Here is an 18548-nt window from a genome sequence, read left to right as displayed (position 1 = left end):
TTCTAGTGTTGGTAGGTGTCCTGGTTTTGTTAAAAACAAGTTTCTCTTTCAGTGAATTTTGCCTGTCAGCTCAAGCTTCATATCAGCTGCATTTTCCTGGAGAACCAGACACATGTTTTGGTAAACCTAGCAATGGAATGCAAACTTATTGATAAGCACGGATGGACATCTGGCGAGAGGGGCGACGAGAAACAAGTGACCAAGAAACTGACCAACTGTGTATAACATTCCATTCACATGAATACTGCATATAAAAGTGGGAGATCACGAGGATCTCGTCCCTTTTCCTTACGGCGACATTAGGAGAGGACCTTGCGAGTCGTCCCTGCGAACTGAGGCCAGTGACAGACTGAATCCAGCTCCGGTTGGCTGCAGAGTCCAGTCCAGGACTTTGGGTGCCAGCTCTGCAGTTGCTGAGACTTTCAAGATTGGTTTTGTATATTTTGTATTATTTTCTCTATTCTTATTAGTAGCATTAGTAAAACATTGTTAATTCTTCCAACTCTCTTCTCTCTGTCCTTCTGTCCCTCCCGATCGCCTGTGCTGAGTGGGAAGGGGGGAGAGGGAGGGGAAAAAGGGGGAAGTGGGGGGGAGAGGCAGTTAACAATACATCTGCCAGGGTTTTATTGTCACCCCGCAATCTTAACCCTCGACAGTAGGTCAGGATTTAAGTCAGACAATACCAGATCCAGTGACCCAAAGACCTTAGCAAGCAGGGCAGCATAGTGTGGTATAGATCAGTGTCATGGTATAGATCAGTGTCATGGTATGGATCCACTTCATCCCTGCTTCTCAGAACAGAAAGTTTTGTGCAAGCTGGTAGAGAAGTCAGCTGGAAACATCTGATGAATTTGTCACTTTTCCCCAGGAACAAGCGCCAGGAGCAGAGGAAACGGCCTCAAGTTGCGCCAGGGGAGGTTGAGGTTGGATGTGGGAACAATTTCTTCCCCAAAGGGCTGTGGGGCATCGGAACAGGCTGCCCAGGGCAGTGCTGGAGTCACCATCCCTGGAGGGCTGGACAGACGGACATGAGGTTCTCAGGGACATTGGGTAGTTCATCCAGGCTTAACTTGCCTTTATGCTTTCTCTGCAAAGGCAACTTGCAGGAATCTTTTTCCAATTTGTAATTCTTCTTTTTCCTGACCATCAGAATACCTCCAGCTCTTAAACATAGATATAAAAATATTTAAACATTTCCTATTAAGCTCAGGAGTTTGAAACATGGGAAGCCAAAGCGTGTGGGCCTCAGGTGAGGTGTCTCTACGTTCTCAAATGTTTTGAGCTTGCACCCGAACACTGGAGGAGATGAACTGGAGCTGTCTCGGGCTCCTGCTGCCTGTGCTCCCAGGTTGTGCCCGTGTTTTCATGTTGTGCCCGTGTTTCCAGGTTGTGCCCGTGTTTCCAGGTTGTGCCCGTGTTTCCAGGTCGTGTGTGTGTTTCCAGGTCCTGCCTCTGTTTCCAGGTTGTGCCTGTGCACAGTTTGCACAGAGTTTGCTGGCCCTTGACGTTTGCTGGGGCTGAAATAACGGCTTCAATGTGCAAATCGCCAATTTCCCCTGCAGACACTTGTCTGCGTCTCCCATCACGTATCCCAGGATAAAGCTCTAATGATTGCAAACGTAGAGCCTCGTACGAGCTGGTTCAGAGCAGGAGTGCTTTGGACAGGCTGGTCTGACACCTGAACCGTGTCTCTGGTCAAAGAACGTCCTTCAGTGACATAGGATTAGTGACCAAAATCAAAGTGTTACTGTTCAAAGTCATAACTATGTAATTGAGCCTCCAGGACACATCACTGCAAACCTATGGAAAATATCCCATATCACCCAGGAGAAATCCTTGCTGTATCACTATTTTTTGCCTTTTCAAATAGGAATTAGTGATTATTTTTCCCGAGCTGTCCCCAGGATGCTCTGCTCTCTGCTGAGAGCGTGCAGGGAAGGACCCGGCTGCTTTTGGGGTGCAGCGTTCAGCTCCAGTCGCACTGTGTGGATTGTATCTGTCCTCAGCCAGGTGTGCAGCAGGTTTCAGAGGAGGAACAAGACAAGTCCAGGGTGAAGTGAGCAATCGGGATCCTCATTTGGTTGTGTTTAGGGCAATCGGGACAAAATGTGCAGTTAGAGCTGTTGCTTCCACTTAGGACTGCTCTCCAGTCTGAATCTTGCAGGGTTTTAGCTGCTTGTAGGGTTGAACAGAGCAAGCAGCTCTTCCTCACCCACAGAAGACCCCTCCCCTTGTCTCAAGGTGAAGAGAAAACCTCTCTGAGCAACACGTTGTTTTATTCAACACATCTCAAAGGTGGAGGATCAGGGGAGTGGTGTACACGGAATGGCGCAGTCCAAACGTGGCTGCAGGCGCCTGGGGCTTGATCAGCTCCACCTGGAAGAGGTAAAGGAGGAAAAGGTGACCATGGGCACTTCTCATCACTTGTCTGGGTGCCTGTTGCCCTGCAGCAAACAGACTGAAAAGCTCATCACAGCTGGTGTGGAAAGCTGAGCTGAGCTGAGCTGGGGCTGAGTCCAGAGGACGTCGAGCTCCAGCCAGACTTTACTGCATTCCCCTCCCCTCCAAAATCATCTTCCCAGCATTAGGAAGGCGGGGACCTGTGTCTGCTTGTCCCTTCTGAGGAGTGGCCTCCTGAAGAGCTCGCAGTGTATGAGCCTGTAACATTTCCTGGCTGAGACAGCGTAAGGGGAAAGCAGTGTTCCTTGCCTTCCCTCTGCTGGGCTGGGGACAAGGGAAGGGACAGGAGGGCTGTCCTGCAGCTTGTCACTGCAGCAGGACACTGTGCAGCTCAAGGCAGCCCCAGCGGAAGGGGAGATGCTTTGGCAAAGCCGCGCAGGAGCAGAAGGCGGCTGCCTTACCCTTCCCGTGCCGTAGTCCGCTGGCCCCGGTTTGACCGTCTTGTCTCGGAGCTGGGAGCGGGTTCCCATGGTGTACCCGGGAGCTCTGGTTTTGAAAACGTCCAGCTCGATCTTCGGGAGCGCTGCAGGGCCTGGGGTCTGTAAGAGAGTCAGGGCAGCTGCTGGGTGAAAATGGCCGGTGTTTGTTCTTACCTGCGCCCGGCACAGGATGCACCAGTTCAGCGAGCTGGGCAAAGGATTTGGGAACCACACAGCCCTTCTAGTGCAAGTCGGTGGAGGCGTGGGCGGTGATTTTTCTCTTTGTGTGTTTTTGCGGCCCCTGGATGTGACTCTCACCTTGGCCAGATCGGCATCGTAGCGATCCCGCTGGCTCCTGCTCGTCATGGAGTAGCACGGGCTGGCAGCCGTGTGCGCCGTGTTGGGGCCCAGCACCCTGGGCAAGGTGTAGGTGCCGGGACCTGCAAGAGCAACGGGAAGAGAAGAAACCTCTGGGCAGAGACAGGCGCCCTGCAGCCTGCTCAGGGCAGCAGGAGGGATGTCTGCTCCCTTTCCCAGCTGACTCTGGGTGAAAAGCCAAGCAGCACATTGTCATAGAGGCCTCCCCAGCTGCAGGGGTTTCCATCTCCTGTGCTCACGTACCTGGAGTGAAGTCGGTTTTGACTCCCCTGTTCCGGAAGCCCATGGATGGCTCAGGCGGGCACTTAAAGATGTGTCGGTTGGACTTCTCCGGGCTGTAATCGCCTGGGGCAGAGGACAACAGCACAAAAGCGGTGAAGTTCTGGTATTTTTCTCAATCTAAGGAGGCAATTTCACCAAGAGCTGTTCTCCCTAACAGCTGCAGAAGAGCCAGCTGCTGGGAAACATCGACAGCTCATTGAAAGGGTGAGCTGAGCCTTTTGTACCCATCTATCTTTTGTATTCATCTATCTTTTGTACCCATCTATCTTTTGTATTCATCTATCTTTTGTGCCCATCTATCTTTTGTATTCATCTCTCTTTTGTGCCCATCTATCTTTTGTACCCATCTCTCTCGTGTGCCGCTATGGCAGGGAAATGTGAAAACATATTTGCCTTGTCTGAACAAACAGCTGGAGCAATGTTACTCACTGGGTCCAGGTGTGATCTCCGTCTTGATCCTGGGCAGTCCAGTGATGGCGTAGGCTGGAGCCACGTACTTCCCGGTCCTGGTCATGGAGGGCTCCACGTAATAGCGAGGGCCTGGGGAGCAGCCGCCTTCCGCAGGAGCTTTTGCCCCTCTGCAGGTGTACGCGGGGGCTCTGACTTTGGTGGGGTTGTGGTTGATGTACCCTAGGAAGAAAAGGGAAGCGGGTTTGTAGCTGGTTTGTGCCGGGTGTGCTCACCGTGCCACACACCGCTCTGCTCCTTGTCTTACCCGTTGTCCCCTGGACTGAGTATTTGGGTCCAGGGGGGGTGAACTGGGCCGAGATGAGGCCCCGTGGGCGATGAGGTCTCCAAGTGCCCACGAAAGCTCCGTCCATGCTGGGAGATGCTTTGAAAGCCTGAGGAAAAAGCAGAATTGTGTCTTGGTACTTTGCTTTGTGCCTTAGTAGTTTTGAATCACTGTTCAAATGACTGTGCTGTATGTTACTAGTGAACCTTGCCGTGGAACTTTGTTCAGTTGCATTTTTCCGACATCATATTAAAACCACTTTTGCTCATATCTTTGACAGTGGCTCTTTAAACGATCTCAGTCACCCATTGGTGACATCTTGGTCCTGTACTGTGCAAGTCCTGTCTCACCAGAGAACACCAGAACTCTTGATAACAGATTGTACGATGAGGGTGTCGAGACCCCTTGCCCAGAGCAGTTGTGGATTCCCCCCCACTGGATTTGTTCAAAGCCTGGGGATGCAAATCCCACTGGTCACAGGGGAGCTCATGGCCAATGCTGAACCATGGCAGGGAAGCAGGAGTCTCCGGACTCCACCTGTCTCAGCCGCGGCATCGAAAGGGATGAGGACGACAACGTCTGCGTCTGCCTCGTCTCTGCGGCACAGAGCGTGGCGAGCAGTGAGAGCAGCCAGAGATGTGGCAAGAGAGGTTGTCAGTGAGGGCAGCCAGAGATGTGGCAAGAGAGGTTGTGGTGGCAGCGGCCAGGGGACCCTGGGGACACCTGGGATCGTCCTGGAAATGCTCTGTGACATCGGGGGGCTGTGCGATGGCATCAGCTGGGGATGCGGGACTGGGGACGTCCGGCCTGCAGGGCCAGGCCTTCCTGAGATCTGCTTGTCCTGTCTCCATGTGTATTTTCAGGGTGCACATGAGACAGATTTTGAACATCAGCAGAGACTGGGGGAGCTTTCCAAAGCACCTGGTTTTACACTGTCTTTACACTCAGTGACAGAGGTGACAAGTGACACAGCGGTCACACAGCACCACTGGGCACCAGAGGCTTTGCCTGCTGAGGCAAACTAATATTTCCAGATTCGTTACTCTCAGACTGTTGGAGGGGGATTTGGGCTTCAAGAGCAGAAGAAAAGCATTTCCACTCCAGAACCTCAGCCGCCACATCTCTGATTGTCCGTGTCAGGGACCCACAAACACTGTGTTGCCAAAAATGTGACAGCTATAAAAAGTATCGTATCCTCCCCAAATCACTGTTTCCCTCGCACCCTCAGATTACCGCAGGAATAATCTTGCTCTAATGACCAAATCCAGCTCTCAGCACAGGTGTCTGGGTTCTCAGTGCCCTGTGACTCCCAAGATGCAAACTCAGTATTTTCCTTTGCAGTCTGTTCAGTAACAGTGATTACCCCAAAACATGCGTCACTTTGAGCAGGGAACCCGCAAAGAGCTCTGATGAAGCGCTGTTTGGTTAAATGAATATTGGGATCTCCTGCAGTTGGGTTTCCCTGGTTTAAGGCACAAGAACGTGCACATGTGGCCAGCAGGAGGGAGCAGAGCTGCACCGAGTGAGAGACGCAGCTTTACTGACTGCATTTCACATAATATTTTTGCGGGTTTTAAAAAGCAATCCCATCAGCATCACAGGTGTATATTTGTTGCTGCGAGAAGTTTCCTTAGTTCGTTAAGTAGCTGACACTTTCTTTTCTTTCACTTATGTACATTTTACATTATAACAGACATTCCAGTGCTAAAATTATGTTTCCAGTCTCTACTGGAAAGGGAGTTAAACAGAGAAATGCCAATAGCAAGGCAGAGCAGGGCATGACGAGAGCTGAAGGGTTCTGTTGGGATAGTGTTCAATGACTATCAACAAAGTGAAAATCCCTCCTCAGCTTTGGTTCTTGCCTTTTCTGCCATATTCAGCCTCAGCTGAGTAGAAGGAGAGCTGATGGAGTGTAAGGGAATCCCAAGAACTTGTGTCACAGCCACTGGCTCTGCCACTAATGCTGCTGCTGCTTCTGTGGCCGCTGCAGCTGCTGCAGCAAATGCTGCTACTGCCGATGCTGCTGCTGCTTTGGCCACAGCCGCCGCTGCTGCAAATGCTGGCCTTTCCGCTGCTGCCGCTGCAAATGCCGCTGCTGCTGCAGATGCTGCTGCTGCTGTGACCACTGCCGCTGCTGCTGTAAATGATGCTGCTGCTGTGACCGCTGCTGCTGCAAATGCTGCTGCTGCTTTGGCCACTGCCGCCGCTGCTGCAAATGCTGGCGCTTCCGCTGCTGCCGCTGCAAAAGCTGCTGCCGCTGCAGATGCTGCTGCCGCCGCTGCTGCCGCTGCCAGCACTGCCGGAGCGGTGTCCGTGCACAGCACTACACACCAGGTGTGACACAGAGCGGCTCTGTGACCTCACAGCCCAAGCTGAGCCCAGGATACCAGGGGCCTTCTGAGCTGCCAGCTCACAATGCCGACTCACACCCAAATTTTTCCAGGCCTGGTCTGACACCTGAACCGTGTCTCTGGTCAAAGAACGTCCTTCAGTGACATAGGATTAGTGACCAAAATCAAAGTGTTACTGTCCAAAGTCATAACTATGTAATTGAGCCTCCAAACACATCATGGCAAACCTATAAAAAATATCCCATATCACCCAGGAGAAATCCTTGCTGTATCACTGCTTTTTGCCTTTTCAAATAGGAATTAATGATTACCTGTGCAGCAGGTTTCAGAGGAGGAAGAAGACAAGTCCGGGGCAAAGTGAGGAATCAGGGCCCTCATTTGGTTGTGTTTAGGGCAATCAGGAGAAAATATGCAGCTAGAACTGTCTGCGTCATTTCCTCTTATGATTTCTGTGCCCTCCAGTCTGAATCTTGCAGGGTTTTTGCTGCTTGTAGGGTTGAACAGAGCAAGCAGCTCTTCCTCACCCACAGAAGACCCCTCCCCATGTCTCAAGGTGAAGAGAAAACCTCTCTGAGCAACACGTTGTTTTATTCAACACATCTCAAAGGTGGAGGATCAGGGGAGTGGTGTACACGGAATGGCGCAGTCCAAACGTGGCTGCAGGCGCCTGGGGCTTGATCAGCTCCACCTGGAAGGGGTAAAGGAGGAAAAGGTGACCATGGGCACTTGTCATCACTTGTCTGGGTGCCTGTTGCCCTGCTCGTTCCCCCGAGCCCAGTGCCATTTCTGGACAGTCGCTCTGCATCTCTTCTCTCTGTGTCTCTGTTTGGTCAGGGCTGGCTGTGGGTGCAGCGCAGTTCAGCGTCCTGACCCAGCAGGCTTGTCCTCAGCGACGCCGTCTGCCAGAACAAGGGTGCCGACGTGCACTGGCCGCTCCTCCTCGCACACCCTGTTCGTGTGCCTTGCAGCCTCCAGCTCGTATTAGCAGAGCACTCGAGATGTCCTGAGGCTGTGATTCATTGGATTTCCTTCTCATTTTGGGGGACGTATGTGAACAAAAGAGAAAAACAGTTTAGCAGCAGGTAAAAGACATTAATGAAGTTTGTTTTTGCAGACAGTAAAAGAAAAGTCTAGATTTCAGCAGTTAACAGACTGAAAAGCTCATCACAGCAGGTGTGAAAAGCTGAGCTGAGCTGAGCTGAGCTGGGGCTGAGTCCAGAGGACGTCGAGCTCCAGTCAGACTTTGCTGGATTCATCTATTCATCTATCTTTTGTACCCATCTCTCTTTTGTACCCATCTATCTTTTGTACCCATCTATGTTTTGTTCCCATCTCTCTCGTGTGCCGCTATGGCAGGGAAATGTGAAAACGTATTTGCCTTGTCTGAACAAACAGCTGGAGCAATGTTACTCACTGGGCCCAGGTGTGGAGCACCAAGAATAAGAACAATACTAGAGATCCTGCGACCTACAAGAACCACTGCAGTTCGGCGCAGAACTGGTGAGTTCCCAGACAATTGCGCTGTTCAACTGTGTTTTAAAAAGAAATCCCATCAGCATTTCAGGTGTATATTTGTTGCTGTGAGAAGTTTCGTTGTTTTTTTAAGTAGCTGATGTTTCCTTCCCTTTCACTGATCTTTCTCTGACATTAAAACACACATACTAGTGCTAAAATGTTTCTTTCCAGTCTCTGCTAGAAAGGGAGTTAAATACAGAAATGGTGGATGGTGACTCGGAGTTTGGTGTTTCCTCAGCAGTGTATTTACTGTGGGCTTTTCATCCCTGGGTGACTCTGGGGCCCTTGGCAAGCGCTGAATTCAGCTCCTGCGGCAGATGTTCCTGAGGAGTCCAGGTGCCGGGAGGCTGAAGAGAGCGACCTGCCACCCTAAACCTGCTCAGGGAAAACCGGCCCCGTGGCCGATTCCCAAGAACGTTACTGTTCAGAACAACAGCCCTGCCGCTTGGGAAATCTCATCCTCTAACAAAGAAAAGCAAGAGGAAGAAACAGCTCGATGAACTCCGGGGTAAAGACGTAGGCAGCCGGGGTGCTGGGGATTGACATCGGTGGGATTTTATCCAGTAAAAGCCCTTGTACCTTCCAAACTGTGCTCTAAGGTCCCACGTAGCCATAGAGTGCTCCAAAGTACAGGTGCCCGATAAAACATTGCCCCCAGAAATTGTTTTACAATAAATAGGCAATTCAATCCTGTGGGTGTCTGTTACTTTAGGTGGCAACAATAATGTTTTTCACCTTGCTTCAACTTATTTTCTGTGATGTCAGTTCTTCTGGAAAGCCGTGCTTGTTCAGTTAGGGAGGGTCATGAATGTTGGGCTTTTGTGTCCCGTTGGTCAGTTTCCTTTTGTGTGCGAACTGTGGCAGAGAATCACTGAAAAGGTTCCAGAATCACTTGTCAAAGGCACATTATTTTAGAAAATAGTCTCTTTGCTGTCTAAAGGCCCCGTTCGCAGTCCCGCGAGCGGGCGCAGGGCAGGGGCAGCGGCGGCGGGAGGCGCTGAGGGGCCGCCGGGCCCTGAGGGAGAACAACGGGCGGGACAAAGGGCGGGAAGAGGCGGCTGAGGCGGCGGGGCCGGGGCTGCTGCGCGCAGGGACCGCAGGGCAGCGCCGCACTTACCGCGGCCCGCTTCAGCCGCTTACAGTAGTTTAAGGATTTTTGTTCGCAAAAGACTCTTGTTAGGCGTCTTGTTGGTGTCTCGAATGAGAATATCTCTTCTTCTGCTTAAAACAAAACAAAATTCCCTCAGAGATCAGGCTGTCTCAGCATCCTGAATGTGAGCAAAGCAGCGCAGCAGAACTGAGGAGAAAGTCCTGTGACTTTGTAATGCTAATGGGTGGCCTTTGGAATTGAAAGGACAGTTCCAATTAAATGAGGAAGGGTGAAGAGCTGTATTTTCCAGGCATGGGTGTAGATGATGGAGTTGTGTTTAGTGGTAAAGCTCAGGCCTGGTCCTTGTTGAGCAGGATCTTTTCTTGCAAGGTGAGCAGCTCCACATTTCTGCGCCGTTAAGAATATCTGTATATCTATGTGCAGACATGGAGGGTTTGAGAGTGCAGTATTGCCGTCTCTTCAGGTTCACCAGAGTCTTTGCTGTCATGTCTCTGCTCAGCAATCTCTTTTTGAGTCCCCTTCTCTTCCCCAGCAGTCTAAATTTGAATCCATTGAAATCTGAATCATTATTATCACTGTGAAATGTCATGAGAGCCCCGTCAGTGCAAGAAACCTGCCAGAATGTGATATGACAATTAAATTCCTGTGGTCTGTAAGCAGCAGACACTTTGCTTCGTTGGTTAGTACTGGAATATGGGATTTCCCTCTGACAGACCATTCAATGCTCAGAAACTCATTTTGCTCCTTATTCTGAAATGTATTGTATTTAAGCACCAACTATGCAGATACAAAAAGCTCCACTTTCCCGTGGGACCAATATCACAGCACTCTGACACACGACATTTGATGTATGTCAAAACCAAATAATAACATATAGTAGTAAATAGCATCAAATTAACATGACGAGTCTCTGTGAAATTATAGACGTGGAGTAAAGGTAACAAGGCATCTTTGTTTCAGTGAAACATAATAGTGTTGAAAAATTAAGAAAATCAGCAGACTGACAGGAAACATCTTTATTTTGGTGAAACTTTATTTCAATGAAAATATTTCAGTTAATGAATAAAGCTGAATAAGGCATTGAAGTTGCTCCCTCCAGGCCTGCAGAAATTAGCATGGCCCGTGATATAAAGATAATTTGGGATTCCTTCATGAGTTTAGTTTCAGTTTTTCACACTCATATGTATCTATTGGTCTGGAATCTAAGAAAGGCAATTTCTCGGGTCTCTTTCTCCATATGTTGCAATTACTGACAGAAAGAAATGGCAGCTCATAGAAAGAAATGGCAGCACGTGGTTCAGCAGCACGAGGTTCAGCGGTAGTTTCCTGTCTTCTGTAAAGCTTTAATTGTTACTGTAGGACAGATGGTTTATTTAAGCTTTTGCTGGAATACAAAAGCTGGGAGATGTATTAAGCATCACGATGTGTTATGTGATGGTAAAAGTGGGAATTGTTGGACATGAGGTTGAAGTCATTTTGTGAAAAGCCCCAATGTTTCCTGTGTCTGCAGCTCTCCCTCCTGGCCCAGCTCCGCAGGCCGGTCCCACCAGGGAAGCTGTGTCCCCCCAGCCAGACGGAAGGTCCCCCCCCAGCTCCCTGCCCGCTGGCACCGCGGCATCCACCTCCCTGCCTGCCCCGACATGAAGTTCGCGCAGAACTGGTGAGTTCCCAGGCAATTGTGCTGCTCAACTGTGTTTATTGCTGTTACACGTTCCCATCTCCCATGGCCTTGGCTTCGCGGCGCCTGCGGAGAGAAGAGGCTGCTGAGTCCCGGCCGTGGCCGCGGTGCCGGGGGGTGCGAGGCTGCGGGGCAGCGCTGGGCGCCCTGTGGTGTGCAGGCACCCGGCTGCACGGGGAGCTGCGGTCGGAGCTGCAGGGACACCCTGGCCGAGGTGAACATCTGGGGTTTACAGCAGCACCCAACAGGGTGATTTCTGCTGGCAGGAACACGTCACTATTGTGCTTCTCCCTTTCCATGGCAATGTCGTCCCTTGTTTTTCTTCCTGACCTTGCTCTGCCTGCATCTGTTGCTGGGGCAGCTCTTGTTGAGGCAGAGCCACTTTAAACTAACACTTGGAACAGCAAGAGCAGGTTTTGTTAAAGAGCAGCCAGGAGCTGAGCAGCCAGTTCAACCATCCTCAGCAGGAACCTCAGTGGAGTTTGGCCAGTAACTAAGCGGGTACTTCAGAATACCCTGCCTCTAAATGTTTCAAGGCTAATGGCTGCCATCTGATACAGGAGTTTGGCAACACCCCCTGCTCAACAACTCACTTTTGTATTCTCCTCTTGCACAGCCAGCATGCACAAAACAGCACTATCGCAAACAGGATGGTGCCCAAGACCCCCACGACGGCTGCTAAGCAGCGGTTCTTGTAGGTCGCGGTATCTGCAGTATTGTTCTTACTCTTGACGCTCCAACCTGGATGAACAATTCTGTACCTTAGTGTTTCCTGCACACTACGGGTGATCTCACACGAGGTCTGACAGCTGTTTGACCAACTGTCCCTTGGAGTGAGACAGACAGAAACCGTCCCTGTGTCAGGGAATGCCACCCCCAGCTCTCCCTCCCCGGGGACCCACACCCCAGGAGGACAGAGTCCGGCCCATGGGGATTCACCTGAACCCCGCACCCCCTTTGCCTTTGCTCCAGCACGGGCACTGCTTGCACGCCCCCAGCCTTCAGGCCTTGTCTCCCACTTCTGGCCCTGCAAGGCTGCTCTGTACCTGGAATCTTGTCAAGGAGGCCGTTGATTCCAGCCTGGCGGGCTTCCCCAGGGTTGGGCAGCTCTGCCAAGAATCAGAGAGAGGTAAAGCCTCAGCAGAGGATGCAGGAGTTCGGGGCAGGTTCCCCCTAAACCGTGCTCGATCTCTCAGTGCATCCCTTTGGACCTCAGTGCACAGGAGGGATCCCCTCCCTTGTGCCTGGGGGGGCACTCAAGGCAAGAGTTTGGCTGCTGAGGAGCCTGCAGACACAGGGGTTTTGGTTCATGACAGACGATGACCAAAGGACAGCAATTACCTGGCATGCCTCGTGATTCCATTGTCCAAGTCCCTTCGTCGTAGATCGGCACTACCTGATCGCCTCTTTTCTGAATCGCCACGGTCTCCCCAGTGTCATGGCTCAGGTCTTTAGAAAGAAATGGAGTCAGTTTAATGAGAAGTAACCTCTTCAAGAACCAATATCTTCAGGAGGTGATATTTCTCAAAATACATTGATAACACTCAGAAACAAAGCCAGAGCATTTGAGGGTGTCAGTTCAGTTGGGGAAAGCGCCCTTCTGAGGAGCACTTGTATCTAAGCCTCCACTTCCCAAGTCTTCTGCTCTAGAGCGATAACTACCCACCGTGCTCTACTTTGTCCAGTTCCTCCAGGACTTGGTTGAGGACTGATTTATGCTGGGAAGATTTTCGTCTTAATACCTTAGGCCTTGTTCTCTGAGGACCTTAACGGAAAGTAGAAAGTTAAATTCCTGAGCAATAAAATACTGAACAGGAGTGCTTGGCCCGTGAAGTCAGCCAAGGCTGAGCACTCACCCTCGCGATGCCGAGTGAGCTGCGAGGCTGGAAAAGCCCTCCCGGTGTTCACACCTGCACCTGAGCACCCCCGAGAAGTTTCCATCACACACTGTGATGCCACCATCGTCACTGAACAGCTCTGAGCTGGCAGCTCCCCAAAGAGCTTAAAAGCCACAACGGCATCATGAGATGCCCCAAGTGTCGGCCCCAGAAGCCAGTTGTACCCTAGAAATCCCTTGCGTCCAGCCGTGTCTGCAGACAGACACAGCAGAGAAGCTCCCAGGAAATATTTCAGTGGACATCTTCAGAATATTAAACCCTAAATGGTCACTGGTTCAAGTAACAGACCTGAGGGATTGCCGTGATGCTCCCGGACAAGAGCCGGCTGAGGAGTCGCAAGGCCACCGGCTACAGGCACATCTGGAATCAAGCACATTCCGTTAGATCTTGTCAATCTGCTTCTTTCTCAGTGACCTGCGGTGACTGTGGGGGGGTCAGGTAATGATGTGGGACCCAGATGTGGGTGGAGGTTCCCAAAGCTGCAGAGGGTCCATGGTGACCTGCTTGCTGGCACCTGGCAGCTCTCAAAATACTGTTTCCAGGCCATGTGCAACACCCCTCAAGGCTGAATGGACAAACACACGGATCCTCTGGATTTCTTATTGGAAATCTCTGGGCCGGGTGCCCACCCCCGCCTGCCCGCCTACCAGGTCTCCAATCTCCATACGGAGCTGCCCCGACCTCCTGGGCTTGCAGAACCAGGAGGAGGAGGATAAGGAGTGAGGTGACCCCCCACCCCTGCATCGTGGCACTGCCACGAGCTCTGCCACAAATACTGCTGCTGCTGTGGCCACTGCAGCTGCTGCAAATAACTGCTGCTGCTGTGACCACTGCCGCTGCTGCTGTAAATGATGCTGCTGCTGTGACCGCTGCTGCTGCAAATGCTGCTGCTGCTTTGGCCACTGCCGCCGCTGCTGTAAATGCTGGCGCTTCCGCTGCTGCCGCTGCAAATGCTGCTGCCGCTGCAGATGCTGCTGCCGCCGCTGCTGCCGCTGCCAGCACTGCCGGAGCGGTGTCCGTGCACAGCACTACACACCAGGTGTGACACAGAGCGGCTCTGTGACCTCACAGCCCAAGCTGAGCCCAGGATACCAGGGGCCTTCTGAGCTGCCAGCTCACAATGGCGACTCGTGCCCTAATTTTCATCCCCTGGGCTATTCCCTGATATCAGAAATTCTCCTCCATGCACTCCAGGATGCTCCTGGATTCCTGCAGCTCGCTGTGCAGATGTTGGAATGGTTGGAGTCCCTGAGCAGGACAGGAGCCTGTGAGCGCAATGGTCGAGTACAGATATTTGGAATATATCTGTGATCTGAAATCTGGGCAGTTTTATTACATGGGCTTTACAGAAGTCATGAGTTTTCCTTTCTTCATGCCTCATTTCAGTATCATATAGATTTATAGATGCCATATTTCAAATGGAGTAAATCTTATAGGAATTGATGCTCCTTAGTTGATATTCAAGCCATAGGGTGGAATGTCCCATTGTACACAAACGTCTTCATTGCTCTGGCATCCTTAAAAATGCCCTTTGTTGGTAGGTTGGGACTTAAGTCAGACAATACCAGATCCAGTGACCCAAAGGCCTTAGCAAGCAGGGCAGCATAGTGTGGTATAGATCAGTGTCATGGTATAGATCAGTGTTGTCGTATAGATCAACTTCATCCCTGCTTCTTAGAAAAGAAAGTTTTGTGCAAGCTGGTAGAGAAGTCAGCTGGTAACATCCGATGAATTTGTCACTTTTCCCAAGGAACAAGCGCCAGGAGCAGAGGAAACGGCCTCAAGTTGCGCCAGGGGAGGTTGAGGTTGGATCTGGGAACAATTTCTTCCCCAAAGGGCTGTGGGGCATTGGAACAGGCTGCCCAGGGCAGTGCTGGAGTCACCATCCCTGGAGGGCTGGACAGACGGACATGAGGTTCTCAGGATATTGGGTAGTTCATCCAGGCTTAACTTGCCTTTATGCTTTCTCTGCAAAGGCAACTTGCAGGAATCTTTTTCCAATTTGTAATTCTTCTTTTTCCTGACCATCAGAATACCTCCAGCTCTTAAACATAGATATAAAAATATTTAAACATTTCCTATTAAGCTCAGGAGTTTGAAACATGGGAAGCCAAAGCGTGTGGGCCTCAGGTGAGGTGTCTCTACGTTCTCAAATGTCTTGAGCTTGCACCCGAACACTGGAGGAGATGAACTGGAGCTGTCTCGGGCTCCTGCTGCCTGTGCTCCCAGGTTGTGCCCGTGTTTCCTGGTTGTGCCCATGTTTCCAGGTTGTGCCCGTGTTTCCAGGTTGTGCCCGTGTTTCCAGGTCGTGTGTGTGTTTCCAGGTCCTGCCTCTGTTTCCAGGTTGTGCCTGTGCACAGTTTGCACAGAGTTTGCTGGCCCTTGACGTTTGCTGGGGCTGAACGGTTTCAATGTGCAAATCACCAGTTTCCCCTGCAGACACTTGTCTGCGTCTCCCATCACGTATCCCAGGATAAAGCTCTAATGATTGCAAACGTAGAGCCTCGTACGAGCTGGTTCAGAGCAGGAGTGCTTTGGACAGGCTGGTCTGACACCTGAACCGTGTCTCTGGTCAAAGAACGTCCTTCAGTGACATAGGATTAGTGACCAAAATCAAAGTGTTACTGTCCAAAGTCATAACTATGTAATTGAGCCTCCAGGACACATCACTGCAAACCTATAAAAAATATCCCGTATCACCCAGGAGAAATCCTTGCTGTATCACTATTTTTTGCCTTTTCAAATAGGAATTAGTGATTATTTTTCCCGAGCTGTCCCCAGGATGCTCTGCTCTCTGCTGAGAGCGTGCAGGGAAGGACCCGGCTGCTTTTGGGGTGCAGCGTTCAGCTCCAGTCGCACTGTGTGGATTGTATCTGTCCTCAGCCAGGTGTGCAGCAGGTTTCAGAGGAGGAACAAGACAAGTCCAGGGTGAAGTGAGCAATCGGGATCCTCATTTGGTTGTGTTTAGGGCAATCAGGAGAAAATGTGCAGTTAGACCTGTCTGTCACTTCCTCTTAGGATTTCAATGCTCTCCAGTCTGAATCTTGCAGGGTTTTAGCTGCTTGTAGGGTTGAACAGAGCAAGCAGCTCTTCCTCACCCACAGAAGCCCCCTCCCCATGTCTCAAGGTGAAGAAAAAACCTCTCTGAGCAACACGTTGTTTTATTCAACACATCTCAAACGTGGAGGATCACGGGAGTGGTGTACACGGAATGGCGCAGTCCAAACGTGGCTGCAGGCGCCTGGGGCTTGATCAGCTCCACCTGGAAGAGGTAAAGGAGGAAAAGGTGACCATGGGCACTTCTTATGGCTGGTCTGGGTGCCTGTTGCCCTGCAGCAAACAGACTGAAAAGCTCATCACAGCTGGTGTGGAAAGCTGAGCTGAGCTGAGCTGAGCTGGGTCTGAGTCCAGAGGACGTCGAGCTCCAGCCAGACTTTACTGGATTCCCCTCCCCTCCAAAATCATCTTCCCAGCGTTAGGAAGGCGGGGACCTGTGTCTGCTTGTCCCTTCTGAGGAGTGGCCTCCTGAAGAGCTCGCAGTGTATGAGCCTGTAACATTTCCTGGCTGAGACAGCGTAAGGGGAAAGCAGTGTTCCTTGCCTTCCCTCTGCTGGGCTGGGGACAAGGGAAGGGACAGGAGGGCTGTCCTGCAGCTTGTCACTGCAGCAGGACACTGTGCAGCTCAAGGCAGCCCCAGCGGAAGGGGAGATGCTTTGGCAAAGCCGCGCAGGAGCAGAAGGTGGCTGCCTTACCCTTCCCGTGCCGTAGTCCGCTGGCCCCGGTTTGACCGTCTTGTCTCGGAGCTGGGAGCGGGTTCCCATGGTGTACCCGGGAGCTCTGGTTTTGAAAACGTCCAGCTCGATCTTCGGGAGCGCTGCAGGGCCTGGGGTCTGTAAGAGAGTCAGGGCAGCTGCTGGGTGAAAATGGCCGGTGTTTGTTCTTACCTGCGCCCGGCACAGGATGCACCAGTTCAGCGAGCTGGGCAAAGGATTTGGGAACCACACAGCCCTTCTAGTGCAACTTGGTGGAGGCGTGGGCAGTGATTTTTCTCTTTGTGTGTTTTTGCGGCCCCTGGATGTGACTCTCACCTTGGCCAGATCGGCATCGTAGCGATCCCGCTGGCTCCTGCTCGTCATGGAGTAGCACCGGCTGGCAGCCGTGTGCGCCGTGTTGGGGCCCAGCACCCTGGGCAAGGTGTAGGTGCCGGGACCTGCAAGAGCAACGGGAAGAGAAGAAACCTCTGGGCAGAGACAGGCGCCCTGCAGCCTGCTCAGGGCAGCAGGAGGGATGTCTGCCCCCTTTCCCAGCTGACTCTGGGTGAAAAGCTGAGCAGCACATTGTCATAGAGGCCTCCCCAGCTGCAGGGGTTTCCATCTCCTGTGCTCACGTACCTGGAGTGAAGTCGGTTTTGACTCCCCTGTTCCGGAAGCCCATGGATGGCTCAGGTGTGCTCTTAAAGATGTGTCGGTTGGACTTCTCCGGGCTGTAATCGCCTGGGGCAGAGGACAACAGCACAAAAGCGGTGAAGTTCTGGTGTTTTTCTCAATCTAAGGAGGCAATTTCACCAAGAGCTGCTCTCCCTAACAGCTGCAGAAGAGCCAGCTGCCGGGAAACATCGACAGCTCAAAGGAAGGGTGAGGTGGGCCTTTTGTACCCATCTATCTTTTGTACCCATCTATGTTTTGTGCCCATCTATCTTTTGTACCCATCTCTCTCGTGTGCCGCTATGGCAGGGAAATGTGAAAACATATTTGCCTTGTCTGAACAAACAGCTGGAGGAATGTTACTCACTGGGTCCAGGTGTGATCTCCGTCTTGATCCTGGGCAGTCCACTGATGGCGTAGGCTGGAGCCACGTACTTCCCGGTCCTGGTCATGGAGGGCTCCACGTAATAGCGAGGGCCTGGGGAGCAGCCGCCTTCCGCAGGAGCTTTTGCCCCTCTGCAGGTGTACGCGGGGGCTCTGACTTTGGTGGGGTTGTGGTTGATGTACCCTAGGAAGAAAAGGGAAGCGGGTTTGTAGCTGGTTTTGTGCCGGGTGTGCTCACCGTGCCACGCATTGCTCTGCTCCTTGTCTTACCCGTTGTCCCCTGGACTGAGTATTTGGGTCCAGGGGGGGTGAACTGGGCCGAGATGAGGCCCCGTGGGCGATGAGGTCTCCAAGTGCCCACGAAAGCTCCGTCCATGCTGGGAGATGCTTTGAAAGCCTGAGGAAAAAGCAGAATTGTGCCTTGGTACTTTGCTTTGTGCCTTAGTAGTTTTGAATCACTGTTCAAATGATTGTGCTGTACATTGCTAATGAACCTTGCCGTGGAACTTTGTTCAGTTGCATTTTTCTGACATCATATTAAACCCACTTTTGCTCATATCTTTGACAGTGGCTCTTTAAACGATCTCAGTCACCCATTGGTGACATCTTGGTCCTGTACTGTGCAAGTCCTGTCTCACCAGAGAACACCAGAACTCTTGATAACAGATTGTACGATGAGGGTGTCGAGACCCCTTGCCCAGAGCAGTTGTGCATTCCCCCCCACTGGATTTGTTCAAAGCCTGGGGATGCAAATCCCACTGGTCACAGGGGAGCTCATGGCCAATGCTGAACCATGGCAGGGAAGCAGGAGTCTCCGGACTTCACCTGTCTCAGCCGCGGCATCGAAAGGCATGAGGACGACAACGTCTGCGTCTGCCTCGTCTCTGCGGCACAGAGCGTGGCGAGCAGTGAGAG

The 18548-nt window shown here is 51.7% G+C and overlaps 2 protein-coding genes across 2 annotated transcripts; both read right to left on the bottom strand.

Annotated features, from left to right (window-relative positions):
• Positions 1-2289: 2289 nt before the first annotated feature.
• Positions 2290-4360, bottom strand: LOC309450098 (ciliary microtubule associated protein 1A-like; the record flags this gene model as incomplete). The annotated part of the gene is made up of 6 exons (XM_082072761.1): positions 2290-2376; positions 2862-2999; positions 3198-3319; positions 3501-3602; positions 3969-4169; positions 4255-4360. 6 exons carry the CDS (start codon positions 4358-4360, stop codon positions 2290-2292), a joined length of 756 nt encoding a protein of 251 aa, XP_081928887.1.
• A 2864-nt stretch (positions 4361-7224) lies between these two features.
• On the bottom strand, positions 7225-18009 carry LOC309450097 (ciliary microtubule associated protein 1A-like; the record flags this gene model as incomplete). The annotated part of the gene is made up of 6 exons (XM_082072760.1): positions 7225-7311; positions 16578-16715; positions 16914-17035; positions 17217-17318; positions 17617-17817; positions 17904-18009. 6 exons carry the CDS (start codon positions 18007-18009, stop codon positions 7225-7227), a joined length of 756 nt encoding a protein of 251 aa, XP_081928886.1.
• Positions 18010-18548: the final 539 nt, after the last annotated feature.

Source organism: Streptopelia decaocto, assembly GCF_964273445.1.
Source record: "Streptopelia decaocto genome assembly, chromosome: 25".
Lineage (NCBI taxonomy): Eukaryota > Metazoa > Chordata > Aves > Columbiformes > Columbidae > Streptopelia > Streptopelia decaocto.
The sequence above is the reverse complement of the archived record's forward strand: the minus strand, read 5'-3'. Positions and strand labels throughout refer to the sequence as shown.